The sequence below is a fragment of the Canis aureus genome, chromosome 25, assembly GCF_053574225.1.
Source record: "Canis aureus isolate CA01 chromosome 25, VMU_Caureus_v.1.0, whole genome shotgun sequence".
Taxonomy (NCBI): Eukaryota; Metazoa; Chordata; class Mammalia; order Carnivora; family Canidae; genus Canis; species Canis aureus.
In genome coordinates this window covers 40,358,194-40,375,959 of record NC_135635.1, presented here as the reverse complement: position 1 = coordinate 40,375,959, position 17,766 = coordinate 40,358,194, and the positions used below count along the sequence as shown (strand labels likewise).

The following is a 17,766-nucleotide window of genomic DNA, read 5'->3' as shown; positions in this document are numbered from 1 at the left end:
TACTTCATCCTACTTGTTCAAATTCAACAATGCTTTAGCTAATATCATCCTAGGAGTTTTGATACCCTGTATTTCCCATATTATTCGTTATTATCTTCGAAGTGTTCTTCTTGCTAATTACCGAGCCACTAAATGTTCAACTAGCACCCCAAATTCATCCTCACCCCATGAGTAGCCCCTGCCAACTCCCCACCTAGCAGACTCTCTGTCTTACAACTCCTCACCGGCTCTCCAGGAAGTCTATCCTTTCCTTTCTAGTTCCTACTGATCTTCCTCTCCCCTGAACACCCACAGTGCTCATGGTCCACACTGGATAGAATTCCTGAATAGCCTGCTATGTCCTATCTGCTCTGCTGGGTTCTTCCAACCAGACTATGACCCCCTTGGTGGTAAAGACAAGTCTATATACTTCTTTGTCTGCTCTGTAGTGTCTAGCAAAGACACTCAATAAATATTCATTAACTCACTGAAATTGATTTAGCATGACTCGGGGCATTGAGGGTAGGAGAAGGAGGGGGAGGAGAGTGATATAAATCTAGATATTCCAGATAACTACTTGGGATCTACCACTTCTAGTCATCTGCTGCCCTCCTCCTCCCAATGACTTTACCTGCAGAACTGAACCTCCTGGTCAAACTGTGAGTTTTCTGGCTGCGTTCCTTCTTTTAGCTGGCTGACGTTGAAAAAGGAGAGGGTGTGGTTGACAAAGCCATGCAGGGTCCCGTTGTGACTATAGGCATACTGGTACACCAGGCGGGGGATGAAGTCAGAGGTGACGGCGATGACAAAAGCCTGGAGGACAGAAGTGCAAGTACTTGAGGGGTGGTTGAGACAGATCCGTCCAGGTGGCACAGCATCTCTCTGGGGCTGAGAGACCGGTCCCCTTGGGACTCCCCATCCAGAGGCACTGCTCTGAGAGAGAGATCCTTATCTCTGAGCTTATGCAGCTTCTCCACCTCTGACATGTGTTAAGTGAGTCTGCTAGACAGTGGCTGGTGGCTAAGGATGCTCAGCTAGTGTGGATCATTGGGTTCTGGAGGGAAGGAGCCCCTCTGAGATATCCGAGTGTTGGCCAAGCCGAGGCAAAGTAGAAGATTTTCTGAGAATATTACTGATAGTGATAAGAGTGCCATTTATACACAAGGTGCAAGGACACTGAATGACCATGGACCTCTGCCTCTGGGTGATACCGGAGAACCAGGAATACCACAGATATGCAACAATAGGTCCCTCCATTTGACCATTGTCTCTTGGCACTTTTTAGCACAGCACATAATGGAAGTTGATTTTCAACTGTTTGACTCAGGAAAACTGAGACACAGAGGGGAAGGAGTGGGTCTTGCCCGATCAAACCACACATACCCAATGTGCTGTGTGGCATATTTAAGTGTTCTATAAATGTCTACGGAGCAAACCAAACAATGAGTGAATGATTGCGTGTTTGAACATGGGGGTACTTTCTGCAAAGAAAATCTTAAATCTTTCTGGCAGGTGTTTATACTGTATTCTGCACCAACAATTAAAGCCCTTTAAAAAATGTAGTTTAGGTATTTCTAAAGGTATATGTGAGTGTGGATGGCTATAACCATATTTGAGAATGAGTAATGTACTTACTGAGCATTTGCTAGAAGTCCTTTCATCTTCCCATTTAATTTCCAGAATGATCCTTTTTGGTGGGTAATTTTATGCTCTCCCATTCTTAGAGATTGGTAACGAAGTCTTAGCAAGGCCAAGGAGGTAAGACTTCCTGTCATTGTTTCATATGTTGGAAAGTGCCGGTAGGCAAAGCCTCTTTTCAAGCAAACACAAGTCCAACATGGCTACAGATTTAGTTTCCAAATTGTACCTGATTTGTCAGTCTTAAGATGTGTGCTTCTTGTGTCAAGCATTCAAAATGCAGGGGGCTGGGACGCCTGAGTGGCTCAGCGGTTGGGCATCTGCCTTCAGTTCAGGGCATGGTCCCAGAGACCCAGGATCGAGTCCCATATTGGGTTCCCCAGAAGGAGCCTGCTTCTCCCTCTGCCTCTCTCTGTGTCTCTCATGAATAAATAAAATCTTTTTTTAAAAAATGCAGGGGGCTGATTCTCTCTGCCTCTCCCCACACCTCTCTAGTTATTTTATGTGTTCTTAATAGACAACCAAGTCACAACCAGAACCCATGTTTCTCTCCCAGGGGAAGGGGGTGGTGGCTTTCTTGGTTTGCACCGGTCTACAGGGTTTTCTTGGGAGGTAGAAGAAAAGGCCCTGGCTGGCCACCATCCATACAGAAGGCTAAAGCAAAAGCTGCTTTTGGCTTGGGCCCAGCAGGATTTCCTCTGCAATGTGGACTGGTCTGGCAAGGCCGTTAAGGAGGTCACAACAGGTAGGACCCCTCTTTTTGTATGTCCTATCTTAACCTATGTGTGCCGGAGTCCATAGGAATAATTACGGCTTTGCCTTGACAGCTTGGAGGAACTGTAATTAGGAACTGCAGTTCAGGCAACGCTCCAGGTATTGTCTAGCTCGGGAGTAGAAAAAGAAAAGAAAGCGATGGATAGATAGGCGGCATTCTTTCCTCGTTATTCTTGGCTCCGAGGAAAGATCAGATCTTGACTCTTAAGGCCAAGGTATGCGTTCTGGTGGATAATTACCTTTCTTGCGCATCGTGAAATTAACGAGAACGTTGCACAGGCCTGGCCACGGCATGGTGAGTTAGAAGGCATGTACGCACTATTAACTGGGGGCTGCCTTGAGCAACGCTCCAAGAGGAAAAGGCTGGGAGCTAACATGGGCTGGTACCCTGCTTTGAAGACCTCAGCTCCCCTGGAGTCCCCTTCTGCAGCTCCCTTCCCACAGAGCTAGGGGGTCATGAATGGAACACTTACGTTGCTGATAACGGAGAACTTGCCAATCCCGGAGAGAATGTCAAACCAAATCCCTGCAAGACAGAAAGCAGGGCGCCTGGCTCACTCCCACCCTTGGCCTGGTGATGACAAGGCTGCGCCTCAGGGTGATGCTCTGCAGGCAAGGTACTGGTGGAAGTTTGCAGGGGTCCCCCAGGGATGGCCTTCCTGGAAAGGCTTAGATACCCCCTGTCTGGAAACCGGAGGAACAGGTGGGGATGGACAAAGGCCTCCTGTAGCCCGTAGATATGAGGATGAGGAGCTCCAAGGGATGAAGAGGCAAGGGCCTCCTCCACCCCCTCTTGCATCCAGACATAGTGTGACAGCAGTAGAAGGTCACTGGGGGGCAAGGGGATGGACAGAGGTGGAGGGCCTGTCATAGTCTCTAAGCAGCGGACATACCGATATCTTTGGTTCTCACGGCATCTGGCCGTCTCAGCTCGGTCACAAACTTCTTTGCATCAAGTCGCACTTCAATGACGTTGTTGAGGAGGGCAAACACAGGTGCCAGAGGGAAGGAGGCCACAAAGAGGGTGACAAAGCCAAACTGGATGACTAAGAGAGAGAAAAGCGTAAGAAGCTTCACTGGGAAGAAGCGAGATCTAGGTAAACTCTGCCTTGCAGCCATGGCCTCTTGTCGTTTCTTACGGGGTCTCTTTCCCACCTTGTTCTCCTACACTCCTTTTTCCTCCTGCCCCGTAGTTGTGGGTCCTTCTCTCTCAGTGCCCACAGGCCCACGGGCCAAGGCGATCACCTGGAGCGAAGCTCTGGTTTCTCACAGTGAGATGTGAGAAAAGGAAGCCCGTTGCTCTCCTTTTCATCATTCTATTTTTTTAAGCTTTTATTTATTTATTAATGAGAGACACAGAGAGAGAGGCAGAGACATAGGCAGAGGGAGAAGCAGGCTCCCTGCAGGGAGCCTGATGTGGGACTCGATCCTGGAGCCCTGGGATCATGTCCTGAGCCAAAAGCAGAAGCTCAACCACTGAGCCACCCAGGTATCCCCTTTCCGTCGCTCTTTATCTTGGGTCACTAATCCTGGTCCTCTAACTCACAGGTTGACAACCTTTCTCAGTAAGTGTCCAGAGAGTAAATATTTTTGTATTTGCAGGTCATGTAATTTTGTCACAATGACTTAACTCTGCCATTGTAGAGCGAAAGCAGCTAGAGACAAATGTAGACAAATGAGCTTGGCTGTGTTCCAATAAAACTTTATTTACAAAAGTAGTATATAAAGTGGGCTGGATTTGGCCCATGGGCCAGTTTGCCAACCCCTGATATAACTTAAAAAAAGTCACCTCCCAAATTTGGCCTCTTCTTTTCATATCTGTGGTCACTGCCTTTATTTAGAAAGTGGACTCATTCATCACACATTTATTGAGAGCTCAATGAATGTCAGGCACCTTGCCAAGTATTTAAGGAGGCAAAGGTCTGGTCCTGCTTTTAGGGAGCTGGGTGTAAAGCAGAAGAGAGAAATGTACACAAAGATGTGCACCAAGATTTTATGCGTGCCAAGAGAGAAAGAGGAATGTACCAGAGATAGTGGAGACCCAGAAGAGGGGGAGCACAAGCCCATTCAGGGTGAAGACTAAGGAGAACCTCCATATCAAACACCTAACCTTAATCTTGAAAGATGGGCCTGGATTGAAGACAGCATTCCAAGCCATGGAAGCAGTTTGAGCAAAGGAGTGGAGGAAGCCTGTGCCAATCAGATGGCTGTAAGGCGTCCAGCCCCTCATCATTTCAGCCTGGGCAACTGCATGACCCCTTAACTGCTTCCTTTGTCACCAGTCTTCCCAGGCTTCTATAGTCTCTTCCCTCAAACCCCCCAGTAGTCTGATCCTGGTACTTACCTATCATAAAAAAATGACTGTTGGATCCCCTCTATTTACTTATACAGACCAAATTTCTTATCGTGGGATACAGGTCCTTTACAGTCTGCTCTCAACCTACCTCTCTAGCCCCATCTCTCAACATCCCTCCCCCCACAGCCATCACACATCTGCCTCTGGCACTGAGCTTCCCCCCTTCGGGATCTTCCCCGAACACAGCAGGTGCTCCCATTCACCCATGCACACGCACTCCTTCTCCAGCTAACAATGTCTATGCCTCCCCAAGACCATTTGACTGCCATCTCCTTGGAGAATCCCCTTCCTTCTCTCTACCCTTGTCCCCACCTTGGTACCTGCCTCTGTTACAGCCACCTCTGTGTGCTGTTGTGACGGATCTACTCACTCCACTAGACAGGCAAGGGCTCCATCTATCCGTAGGGGCTCAGTGACCACAGTCCTGAGTCCCAGGAAAGCCACAGTCTCCTAGAACTCCCCTACGTACCAAGGGCAAGATATTTAACTTCTCCAGGTCTCAGTTACTTCAATTGTAAATTGAGGATGATGATTCCCATCTAGGTTATCACAAGGGTGAATGATATTCAAGTGCTTAGATATCAGGTGCTTAGAAAATGTCTGCTACTTAATAATTGCTCAATAATGTTACCTGTTAGGTATATTTTTACTCTTATTGGAATAAATAGCAACACTTACAGGTGGCTGCAATGTATACTGCATATCTGTATGTTAGACATGAATTTAATGTGTAAGCACTGAATGAGGGGCAGGAGACCTGACCTCCAGCCCTGGATATGATTCTCTCTAGCCATATGTCCTTGGGCAATTCTCTCTGTTTCAAGGGGCTTCAGCATCCTTGTTGATCAGTTCTGAAAAGACTGGTTTAAATTCCTCTTGGGTCTGATTTGTAATGATGCTGTGATCCTCATTCTCTTGGGCAAGCTTCAAGATTCTAGGATATGTAAATAAAGAATGAAAAACCAGGATCCAAACTAAAAACATAATAATAAAATAAAAAACGTCCACAGAGGGATATGCCTAGCCACAGTAGAAGTTTTGAGAAAGAGAATATGTGTGGAACTGCTTTTGATTTGGCCATCTGCTTGGGCCCATAGGTGTGGGTTATTGCCCTTGCTGATGCAAGTCTGTCACTGCCATGGTTCCTGATGCCCAGCAGACTCTCAGCTGGCCCTAGGAGACTGGCAGGTGCCAGTTGGTGGCAAGATGCACCAGAAGGCACATATTTGTCAAGGTTGGGACCTTGGAATGATGCCTGCCAAGCTGGCCGAAGGAGTTGGGGTGGTGGGGAGGGGGAGGAGAAATCTTCAAAAACAAGCTCTGGGAGCCTGTTCAAAATGCAAGGTCTACGACATCTTTTAAATCAGGCTTTTCTGAGGAATTCATTTTAGAGTCAGGGGTGGGGTGGGGGCAAAGGGGGTGGAGGGGATGGAATTAACAAGGAAAGCAAAACAGATGTTAGACTAGTTATCTAAAACCTGTAAAATGCATGTCTGTATTTAAGTATATATATGAACATGTCTTTTATTTATGAACTTCTCAATTGTCCTTCTTGATTCAAATGAGCTCAGTTCTACGGGGCAAATGTTCTTTTTCTTGTAAGTGACCTCCTCTAGCAAAACACTGTAAACTCTCCAAAGCCCCCAGAAGGGCCTGGCAAGGAGACTGATGGGGGAAGGAAGGGTCAGGTTACTTCTGAGTGGCTATAAAGGGAGACAGCTTGCCCTCTCCATGCTTGAGCAAATGGCACTCAGACACCTCGTCTCTTTCAGGATATAGGAAAATAGGACTGTCCACTCACTCTCCTTTCCTTCACGTGATCTCCAGAGGCAGATAGGAGCCCTCTACCTGGGGTTACCCTGATGGTTTGCTGTTCAACCTTCATAAACTCTCCAGATACACAGGCTCCCTTTGGTCTTTGTTATGTCAACACAAACGTTGTTCAGTGGTGGCTCAATCCTAATTGAGTGCATGAATTACCCTAAAGCCATGACATGGTTCTTATTTTCCTCCTTGCCACGTAAGCTTGTGTGTCTAGCACTGGATGACCTCAAGGGGGTGGGCTCAGCCAAGGCCATGGTGCTGGGCTTGCAGTGACAGGACACACCCCATCCCTGCTCTGATGTTACTCAGGGTACCCAAGGTCATGAGAAGCCACTCTCTGCAGATGTTCCCAGCTGCCGGTGCTGCCTACCTGCTTGGATGAGGTGCATTGCCCATTTCCAGGAATCAACCCAAAAGAGGCAGAAACAAATAGGAAGCTTCGTCTTATCTTGGGGAGAAAAAAATATATATGAAACTATAACCCTCTGGCATACAAATGCCAAATCCAGGATTTTTCCTTTTTAGTCAAAGGCCTAAATGTTGTATCAGATGGGTGTCCTTCTGGGTTCACTTCAGAGGACACAATGATACCGGCCTTCACCAACACTGAGATTTGCTTCTAAAAACAGCCAGCCTCCATTAGGATAAGAATAACACCCCAACCCTCAGCACGCTGCATAATAGAAGCCAGCTTGGCTTGACCAATAACAGATTAAACCTGGCCAAGGCAATTAGAGAGGAATCTGTAGGTTGATTTCAACTAAATCTTTACAAAGCCTGCTGTCAAGTGCTCCAGAAAGGCTAAGCTGGAAGCACAAAGACTGGAAACACTCCGAGGCCCAAACTCCTTTGCTGTTTTCATCTCTCTCTCCAGAACCTTCTAAAGTCAACACCAGCCCAAGCTGCCTGATGCTAGAGACAATTAAAATCTTGGCCTTCATTATCTGGGCTTAGGTTAAAATAACAAGGAGAAGTGGATTAAACTAAACAAGATGGCTTCCAGCAAGGACATTCCAGGACAATCTGCTTAAAGAAGAAAAATAGTACATTAGGTAGAAAAGATTGGCGGAAAAGCTTTTGATGGAACACAGTTTTTACTCATTTATCTAAAATTCTTGGGGCAGCCCCAGTGGCTTGGCGGTTTAGTGCTGCCTTCGGCCTGGGATGTGATCCTAGAGACCAGGGATTGAGTCCCACGTTGGGCTCCCTGCATGGAGCCTGCTTCTCCTTCTGCCTGTGTCTCTGCCTCTTTCTCTCTGTGTGTCTCTCATGAATAAATAAATAAGTAAATCTTAAAAAAATAAAATTCTTCAGTGAAAATATCCACCCACCCAACAGACGTGCTTATGGGTGTGCGCACGAGCATGCATACATACATGCATGCATGCATACACACACACACACACACACACACACACACACACACACACACACACACACTCTAAAGCCCAGATCCTTGTCATGGCATTTAAGACCCTTTGTGATCTAACTCCAATATATCTTTTCAGATACATCTCCTCCCCACCCATGCTTTGAGCTCAGCGCTAATATTTAGCTGTTGTGCTTGGAGATCAACTCTGCTTACTTTCCAACCATTTCAAAATCCATTTGTACTTCTTCGAACTCACCGTGTTTTCCATATTCCTGAACCTTCATTTGTACCACTACTATCTGTGCTGCACTAATTTTTCTTCTCTTCTTGTATACTGACTGAATTACTGTCAACATTTCAGGTCCAACTCAAACCTAACCTTCTCTATGAAGACCCTCTAACCGAGTCCCACCACCTCACCCAGGAAGAAGTGAGTACCATGGGCATCAAACCTCTTCACTCCCATAATGCCTTGCACATGTCACTCTGTCTATCTGACTTGCTCCCAAGGTGGGGAATCCCTTGAGATCATGGACATATCTGATTCTTTATTGAATCCTCACAATTTTGTGTGATGCCTATCCCAGAGCAGGTGTTCAGAGGCTATTTGTTTCACCAATACAGACTTATTTTTTCACCAGCTGTAAACTCAAAACAGATACAAAAAGAGGCAGACTAAACTGTGTGAATGGAAATCATTATACTTAGTGATGGTGACATGAGATGGGGCATGAAAAGCTGACACCTCCACACAGCAGTTCATAGTGCTGTAACTTGTACAGAAGACTTTGAAGAAAGTGGTATAAATTAGGAGAGTCTAAATCTAATGAAAATTGTTTCGGTATTTTTTCCCTTAACTTTCTATAGCTTAGGAAAAACAACACAGTCTGCTCAAGGAGATTAAAAACTGGGGGCTTAAAAATCCTCCCTTTCTTGAATCACTAAAAAACAGTGCAAGTCACACTCATCAATGTGAGTTTGTCTTCTCACTCAGGAAGCAATTGCTGAAAAGATTCAGCTAGAAACAGTCCATTAATATAAATGCTTATGTGAACATATATTAAGGGAAGGTCACACTGTTTATTTCATCAGCCCATATTTCAAGGCTGTACTCAGTGATGCCCTTCCTCTGAGGGCAAGGGAAGCCAATGGAGCTCAGCACTGAGAGTATCTGGTATAAAAAGGAATCACAAGAGTTGGTTGATCATTAAATGGGAAGAGATGAGGGCATGAGCATGGGGCTCTACTGCTTAGGAAAACAGTTAAAAGCCCTGAAAGAGTATAAGAAGGTTCTCACCATTCATTCATTTGTCCATCCAACAATCATTTATTGAGCACATTCTACATACTAGGCACCATATCTGTTGCTAGGAAACAAGGATGAACAGATTACTGTGCCATCCTCCCAAGAACTCATAGTATATAATGGAGAAGTTGGACATGTAAACAAACCCTGCTGGTGTCATAGAGTTAGAACTCTAACAGAAGCATTAAAAGAGCACTGGGGCAGGAATAATTCACAGCAGATCCCTAAGGTTTCACAACCATTGGGCTTGACTTGAAGAACAAAGTAAAGGAGGCATTTGAAGGCTGGCTATATGGCTGGTAGTTAGATCTTTCCTGAAAACCAGTGATCCAAATATCCAAACTTACTTAGGAAATAAAGACAGTACGTGGAATTCCTTTTCAATATGTAGAGAATCACCTGGGTTTTATACAACAGATCAGATTAAATTCAGAAACTCTGGAAGTCATAATAGGAAGGAACAGGCTTAAAGGAATATTACGAGTTTACTGCATACAAATCAGTGCAACACTGGGACAAGATCAGCAAGGCATATTCTTTGTGATTAAAGGAGACCCAGCCCCCCACTATTTCCTCACTGCCACATGAACTGTGAAATACTAGTTTCTTCAGATGGAGAAAGAAGATCCAGTGACTTTTGAGAGTTCCGCTAGTCATCAATTCAGAGTCTAGTTATAACAGCAGAACACAGGTTGATAGTACAATGGAGACCAACCCGTAAGCAGCCCTCTTCTCTACCTTGGGAACAGAAGCTGGAGCCTTCTGGGATGAACCCTGCTGATGACCTTAGCAAAGGGCAGGAGAATGTGGCTCTCAGCCACAGGGTGCTTAAAGGCCTGGACAGTATAGTCTGGAAAACTCTGCCCATTGCTCGTCTTCCACAGCCTCTAAGCAAAACTCCAAATGCTCAGACTTCATGGACCTTCAACCAACATTTCCTACACATCTATCATGTGTAGATAGCATGCTCTCTGGTTTGTAAAATAATCTTCGGTGTCAAGTGTTATTATTTCCATTTTTCAAGTAAGAAAGCTGAGTCTCAGAGAGGTGAAATAATCTTCCCAGGGCCACGTACCTAGCAATTGATGAAGCTGGGGAAAAAAGATAGTTTCTGCTGCCAACCAAATTCAGTGTCCTTTCACCACACAAAAATGTAAATATTCTACCCCGATGCAACAGTGTCCTTCCCCCTCCCTAGCTGTTCTCACATCTCCTAGGTTTCCTTATTGGATCTTCTCTGATCTGATTTCTAATCTTCTTGTCAGACAATGAACCAGCAATGTGTACCCATATCTTCAATCTCCAAAGATTATTCACTCACATGTCTTCTACAGCTGGTGCATTGGAGCTGTCCCTGCTGTTTTCTGTGTCCTTGCTTTGGTCTGGCCTGCATTTGTGCCACCTCAAAACATTATATCAATGCACCTAGTTCAGCTTCGTAAAACTAGACCAAATTGAGTTGGTGGGACATACTGGTTTATTTCTGAATTTCAGAGAACAGCCTGATGAATTTCCAGTAAATGTTTATTGGGGGCAAATGAATGACTTGGCTTACTCATTCTTGTTTACTTTATCCACCTGCAAAATGGAAATGTGAAGGCCAGTTATTCATTCCTTCCCCTCATCTACCCATCCATCCATCCTCCCGTCTACTCATTTGGGCTGTGGTAACACATTCAGTGAGGTGGAAGGGCAATGAAACCAGGCATGATTGGAAACAAGTTCCCAAGCAACAAATCATGACTTCATTTCATTTATTCCTTTGCCCTTTCAGCTCCCCAAAGGGCTGTGAAAAAGTCAACAAAAAGAACTCATAATTAGGCTTATGGAATTTTAGGGAGGAAAAATAAATAACAAAGAAAGGAGGGAGAAACAAATATGCAAACTCTAAGTACCCATTCAGGGGCTATGGCTGAGCAACAAAGTGTACTCTGAGTTTCCTGGCTGCCACAGCAAGAAGAGAAATGGGAAAGTGATGGAGTGCTCAGTAAGTTTTAACCTTAAAGACTACCTTCCATTCACTCATTCACTCATTTTGCAAGCACTGACTGGGCATCTCCTGGATGTCAGGAGGCTTCAGTAGTACACTGAGAGGTATGGTATCTAGATACACTCTTGCCTTTTCTCTTAAGTATGTATGCGGAGAGGGACTCCTAGCACAAAAAATGACAAGCAATGTATGCCTCAAAAGCAAAAGAGAGAGACAGACAGAGAGACAGAGAGACAGAGATATGACCTGTGACTCACCGTACTTCCCAGAAATACTAGAATGAGACCCTGGATACTGCCTACACTGTATTTAAATGTGATTTGGAGAAGATGGCAGGTGCCTGATTATCTAGTGAGATGACTCAGTTTGTATAAACAGGATGGCTCAGGGAAAGGAATTTCCCGGCTACTTAAGACATTACCTTGTAGCAGACAATCTTGGAGTAATGAAAGGATATTCGGGCTTCAGTGCTAATGATTGTACAGATACTCTGGAATATTTAATCATTTACAGCTAAGGCACCCTTGGGACTAGATTTACTCCTCCTGTCTGTTGGAAACTTGGAAGTTATCCAGTGCAGTCCTTGCCATCCATGACCAAAGGACATCAGAATATGGAAGGGATCTTGGGTGTCACCTAAGTTATTGCTCTATCTGGACTTTTCTACTCTTTCTTTAATAAGAAAGAGTAAAAAAAAAAAAAAGCCACTTAGCTTCCTTTGCTTGATCATTACCAGGGAAGGATACTCAGTGATGTCTGGAGCCAGCTCTTTCCATTGTCCTTTATTCTCTGTCTCACTTGCAAGTCACTAAGACTTTGGGCTATTTGTTATAAAGTTTTATCATAGCAGTAGCTGACTACTACATAGGATATTTTGCCTTAACTACCCAGATTGGACAAGTCTACCAATTTGCATTGCTGCAAGAGACCTGCCTTTGGGAGGATAGCATTCCCTCATTATAAGTACCTGAAAATAAAGCATCTTGGCTCCTGTTTGGGGGACTTCGGGGGGTGTCCCAACTGAATCAACACAGCCAAGGGGTCTGGAGAGCTCTGGTGAACAGTGATACCTGGAGAGTCCAATTGCCACTTCGTCTTCAAGGTCCTCACTATAGAACCACCTCTTTCACTCTTTATTCCTTTCTTTCTCCTTCAGACATTTATTAAGCACCTACTGTGTGCCAGGACCCACGGTTAGGTGCTATGAATAAGACACAAATTCTGCCCTCAAGAAGTTCCCTTCACAATTCCGTGAATATGAACATAGGCCATTGGTCTTCAATTATATCACTTATTTATCTGATCAAATGGTAATAAAACTTGATCAAGAGAGTCTTTTGGAACTTGTAGAATTAAATTCAGGCCTATATTCTTATACCAAATTCCATTCTGTAAGAGCCAAACTGCCATAAGCTTCACAGAACCATGCTTGCAGCCCTTAAAGCAACAGAAGAATTTCCTGCCATCAGGTCCTGTGTTAAACTCCACGATGGGGCTGTGAGGGGCCTGTGGCCAAAAAGCTTTGAAGCCTCATTCTGGGGTTGGGGACAGTGATGATTAATGTTAGCCTGCTCCTGGGCTGGCATTCCTTCCTCCCCTCAGAGTGGTGGGGGTGGGGAGGACGACTACCCTTGAAGTCCCCCTCACAGTAAACTCTTCAGGAAAAGGGTTTGATATTGGAGATTCCCTCGAAAGCTTGCTGCCTCCCTCACAGGTTTCTCCCGCTTAATCCCCCACTCTCAGGTTTCTCTTTGGGGCCAGCCCATCCCCACCACCTAGGCCTGCCCAGAGGTAGCTCCTTGCAGCCAGGGCCCCCTCCACAGGCCAACTCCCAGCCTCACTCCCACTCCCAGCTTCCCCTTCACCTAGTGGCCCCTCCCCCATGCCTCCTGGACCCTGGGCCCTGGTTCCAGCTCAATTGAGAAAAATGTAAATATAATACATCTCTCCCTGCTGCCTTCCTCAACTGATGACCAGCCTCACCATTACAACTGACAGGCTCAGAGTGGGCTCAGCACACTTCCTGTCTGCACGGGTGGTCCTGGGGATCACGGAGAAGGAAGCTGACAGCTGAGAGCAGAGCCAAGGATCACCATGTCAGGCACACCAGAGGGAGTGGGCAGCTTTGGTTTCACTGCTCTCATTTTTGTTCAAAGCCCAAGACAAAGGTCTTTCTGGAATTGGGAGGTCTAGCCTGTTGGGAAGGAAGGAGGAAAGCTCACTCTACCCCTATCCCTCCACTAAAGCCCAAGTTCCCATGGGTCCTAATGAAAGTCTCCTGTGAAATGATCTGGAAAGAGGCTCTAGCCTCAGTTCCACTAATGGATCTGCAGGGTGATCTTAGGCAACTCGCATCACTCGCTGGGCCTCCTGACTTCCAGGTGTATTATCTAGCTGGATGTATGAAATGGAATGCCAACATTGGAAGAGACCCTAGACGTTACCAGGGTTTGAAACTCTATTCTTGTCAAGGCACTCAGTGAAAAATGATTATGTTCATTCACTTCTAAATTGGTGGGTGGAGGGGGCGGATGGCAGGTTTTGTGCATGCTGAAACCTGCCTTGCTCTCTCACTCAAAAATAATCTGGAAATGTGAGAAAGTGAGGGTGACATTGACTCCGCTCCACCTTATATTTTTAAATGATATGATCAGTAGCACCCAACTTGTGACATATTACACAATTGGTTTTGATCACAGACCAGTGAGTCACATCTCTGCGGAAACTCGTCATCTGGTCTAATTCCCTATAATGTCAAGGAGGAAAGTGAGGTCCAGAGAGATGATGTGCTCAAGGTCACACTTCCAGATAAAGGCAGAGCTGGAGTCACACCGGCTTCTCACCTGACAGACACCCTGTGAAGACTGGAAGCAGAGATTGTTTGCTCTGCCTTACCTTGATCATCCGAAGAGAAAAGGGGCTCGGCTTTGAAAACAGAGATGCAGAGAAGTCAGAAGCAGTGATAGGCTTACTACCACCAACCTGTAGTCATTCCACAGGATTGGCAGAAACTATTGCCTCTGACAAGGTTGTGATATTTGTGGACCTCAGTCTTCTCTTCCCCCCAGCAAGCTATTTCCCAGGGCTGCTACCTATAAGCAGCGTGGAAGGGCTCATATTACGCCTTCTCTTATTTCCTTGGCTTAGGCCCTGGAAAGGAGTACATAATAGGCCTGAGCTGGGGGAGGGGAGAAGGCAGAAGCAAAGGGGAGGCGGGGGAGGGGGAAACAGTAAAGGACGGGGAGAAACATGGGTAACTCCCATTCTTGGTAACCTACCCACTGGTTTCTCAGCCCATTACTACATGAGAAAGGACTGCACTATTGCAGGAAGGGAGATGTTTCAGCCTAGAGAGAGAAAGGCGGAGCCGGATAAGGGCTACCCTCCTGTATTCAGTCACTCCTTACCAGGGCTTTTTGGTGTGTGTGTGTTTTAGTATTTTATTTAAATTCAATTTGCCAACATATAGTATAACACCCAGTGCTCATCCCATCAAGTGGCCCCCTCAGTGCCCGTCACCCAGTCACCCCGTCTCCCCCCCCACCTCCCCTTCCACTACCCCTTGTTCATTTCCCAGAGTTAGGAGTCTCTCATGCTTTGTCACCCTCCCTGATATTTCCCACTCATTTTCTCTCCTTTCCCCTTTAATCCCCTTCACTATTTTTTATATTCCCCGTATGAATGAAACCATATAATGTTGGTCCTTCTACGATTGACTTACTTCACTCAGCACAATACCCTCCAGTTCCATCCACGTGGAAGCAAATGGTGGGTATTCATCGTTTCTGATGGCTGAGTAATATTCCATTGTATATATAGACCACATCTTCTTTAAACAAACCTTTGTTTGTTTCCCAGAGTTAGGAGTCTCTTCAATGTTAGTGTAGTGGTGGGGCCTGCACTAGGCCTTGTGGTTCCAGGAATCTGCCCCCAGGAATTTAGTTACCAAGAGCTATCAGAGGCATTGCTGGCTTAGGAAGCAGCCTGTCTGAAATCCTTTGGGGGGGGGGAGCGGCAGTGAGGGCAGCTAAAATCCTGAGGAATGGGGGAGGGCAGGAAAGGAAAGGAGGGTAAGGGAGGGAAGGGGCTTTGGGGAGGAGGTGACCCCAGAATGAGAAGGCACCAGGAGTTCCAGGGCAAGGTGGCTAGGGAAGGTCAGAGACGAAAGGAGTGAAATGGAAGCTGTGGGTGAGAAATTGCCTGCTGGGATCCATTTTGGCTGGACCAAGGATGCGTAAAGGGGCCTAGGGTTAAATGCATTGAAAGGACGTCCCACAAAGGCCCTGGTAAAGAATTGGAACCCTGGAAGTCTTTGAATAATGGATGACAAGACCAATGCTAATGTTGGAAAATGTAACAGAGCAGTAGGAAGATAGTGGTTGGTGGTTGCAAAGGATGTGTTGAGATTGTGCCAGGAAAAGCACCAGGTATAGGAGGTTAAGTGGCTGAGCAGAAGAAGTGGCTTCCAGAGATATTCCAGAGGAAAGACCAAACCGCCCAGATGGAAGGGATGTGGACACAGAAAAGTGGAAGCAAAGCGATGTTGAGATTTGTCAGCTGGGGGCCCAGAAGGCAGTGAAACCATCCATGTGATCGAACAGGGACAAAGGAATAGTCACAGCAGTAAAGTCTCCAGGCAGAGGAGCTGAGAAATGTCTTCCCAGGGATTGATTCTCCACCTGGCCTGGTCTAATGCCCCCAAATAAGCCTGAGACGCTGGGAGAGAAGTCTCTAGTTGCAGGCCAGAGTTAGTGCTGCCTTGATACATGGGTTCCAAAGCCCAAGGAAGTTTGGTGAGCTGGCAACAACAGGACAAAACAAAGAAGAGAATGGATCATTGTAACACACCTCTGCTCAGTCAAATGGAACCTTTAGAGGTCTAGCCTCTCTGAGGAAAACACAGTTAGCTGCATTTTGTTTTATTTTGTTCTTGTTTTGTGACAAGGCCCTTTCCTGTACCTGTCTGCCCCTCTCTCTCTGCCACTAGCCCTTGAGATCCTGACCCAGCAATGCCCTCGGGGATGGCCAGGATGGCGGCACTGCAGAGGGAAGACATGAAATCGTAGTTGAGCTTAAATCTGAGTCTGAGGGGGAGCGTCCCACTCTGTCCACTTCTGCTAACAACTTGACCCCCAGAGGCAAAGGAGCAAATTAAAGCCAGAAGTGACTTTTCTTTGAGGGAAGCCCTGATAATAAACATGGTTCACCTTGGTCTTGGGAGATGGAAATTGCTGCACATAAGAAATATAGAGAAATATGTGCACTGTGAACAGGGAAGCCGGCCCAAGTATCACGGGCTAGAGAGACGTGAGGTCTCTATTTCTCTGCCACTGAAGGAAGGGAACTAAAGTGCCACTCATTTAAGAAACATTTTATTGAAGGGCACCTGGGCAGCTCAGGTAAGTTTCCAACTCTTGGTTTCAGTTCAGGTCGCAAGCTAGGGGTCCTGGGACAGACCCCTGCGTCTGGTCCATGCACAGTGGGGAGTCTGTTGGGGGATTCTCTCCCTCCTCTGCTGCCTCTCTTGCCCCTGCTCTCTTGAAGAAAAATAAATCCATCTTTAAAAAAAAATTTATCTTATTGGGGTCTTACTCCATTCCAGGAATTGTGCCTAGTGGTGACATTAGGCGGGGGGAAAAAGAGGTGTCTCTTCCTCAACCACATTTTTTTCTCTACCAAAGCAGGTGTAGGGGATGAGAGGAATTGTTGATGGAAGAACCCAAAACTGCTTTCAAGAGACATGTTTGGGCCTAAGCAGTTCAGCAAGAACTTGCTGTAAGCAGACAGACCAGCACAGGTCACCCAACCCCAGAAGCAGGAGACTAGCAGGTGTACATTTGCAGAGCCAGCGTGTGGATGCCCTTGCCAGCTGCACCATGTAGGGCACTTGAACTTTAATGTAAGGGAAGTCAGTAATGTGGAAGGATTTTACATAGAAAATATAACATGCTCTGGACTGCATTTTGGAAAAGCCATTTTCAAAAGTGAGAAGGAAATGGGAAAGGGGGAAAGGAAGCAGGGGACAAGTTAGGATGCATCTGTAGTCACACGAAGGTAAACACTTCCAGTTATAAAACAAATAAAAAAAAAAACAGATCGTGGAGATGAAAAGTTCAGCATGGGGAACACAGTTAATAATAATAAAAAAAAGAAGATGTGCCTGGGCGCCGGGGTGGCTCAGTCAGTTACGTGTCTGCCTTGGGCTCAGGTCCTGATCCCAGGGTCCTGGGATGGAGCCCTGCGGGGGGGGGGGGTTCCCTGCTCGGCAGGGAGTCTGCTCCTCCCTCTCCTTCTGCCCTTCCCCTTGCTCATGCTCTCCTTCTCTCTCTCTCTCTCTCTCTCTCTCTCTCAAATAAATAAATAAAATCTTCTTAAAAAAATAAATAAAAATAAAAAAGAAGAGGAAGAAGAAGAAAAAGGAGGAACAGTGAGGGCTGGAGTGGGAATGCAAAATTCTTAGTAGATGCAAAGCCAGTGAAGTAAGGAGCCATGAATAAAAAAGGTTCTGGACCATACTGAGCAGGCCC

At 46.1% G+C, this 17,766-nt stretch overlaps 1 protein-coding gene across 3 annotated transcripts in view; it reads right to left on the bottom strand.

Annotated features, from left to right (window-relative positions):
- Positions 1–17,766, bottom strand: part of ANO2 (anoctamin 2) — a 343,520-nt gene that overhangs the window by 13,141 nt on the left and 312,613 nt on the right. For all 3 annotated transcript variants that reach the window (XM_077871350.1, XM_077871352.1, XM_077871353.1), the window contains 3 exons: positions 3,285–3,437; positions 2,865–2,917; positions 611–792 (listed from right to left, as the gene is read on the bottom strand). In XM_077871350.1, the coding sequence (XP_077727476.1) occupies positions 611–792; positions 2,865–2,917; positions 3,285–3,437 (388 nt within the window). The remainder of the gene's footprint in view (positions 1–610; positions 793–2,864; positions 2,918–3,284; positions 3,438–17,766) is intronic.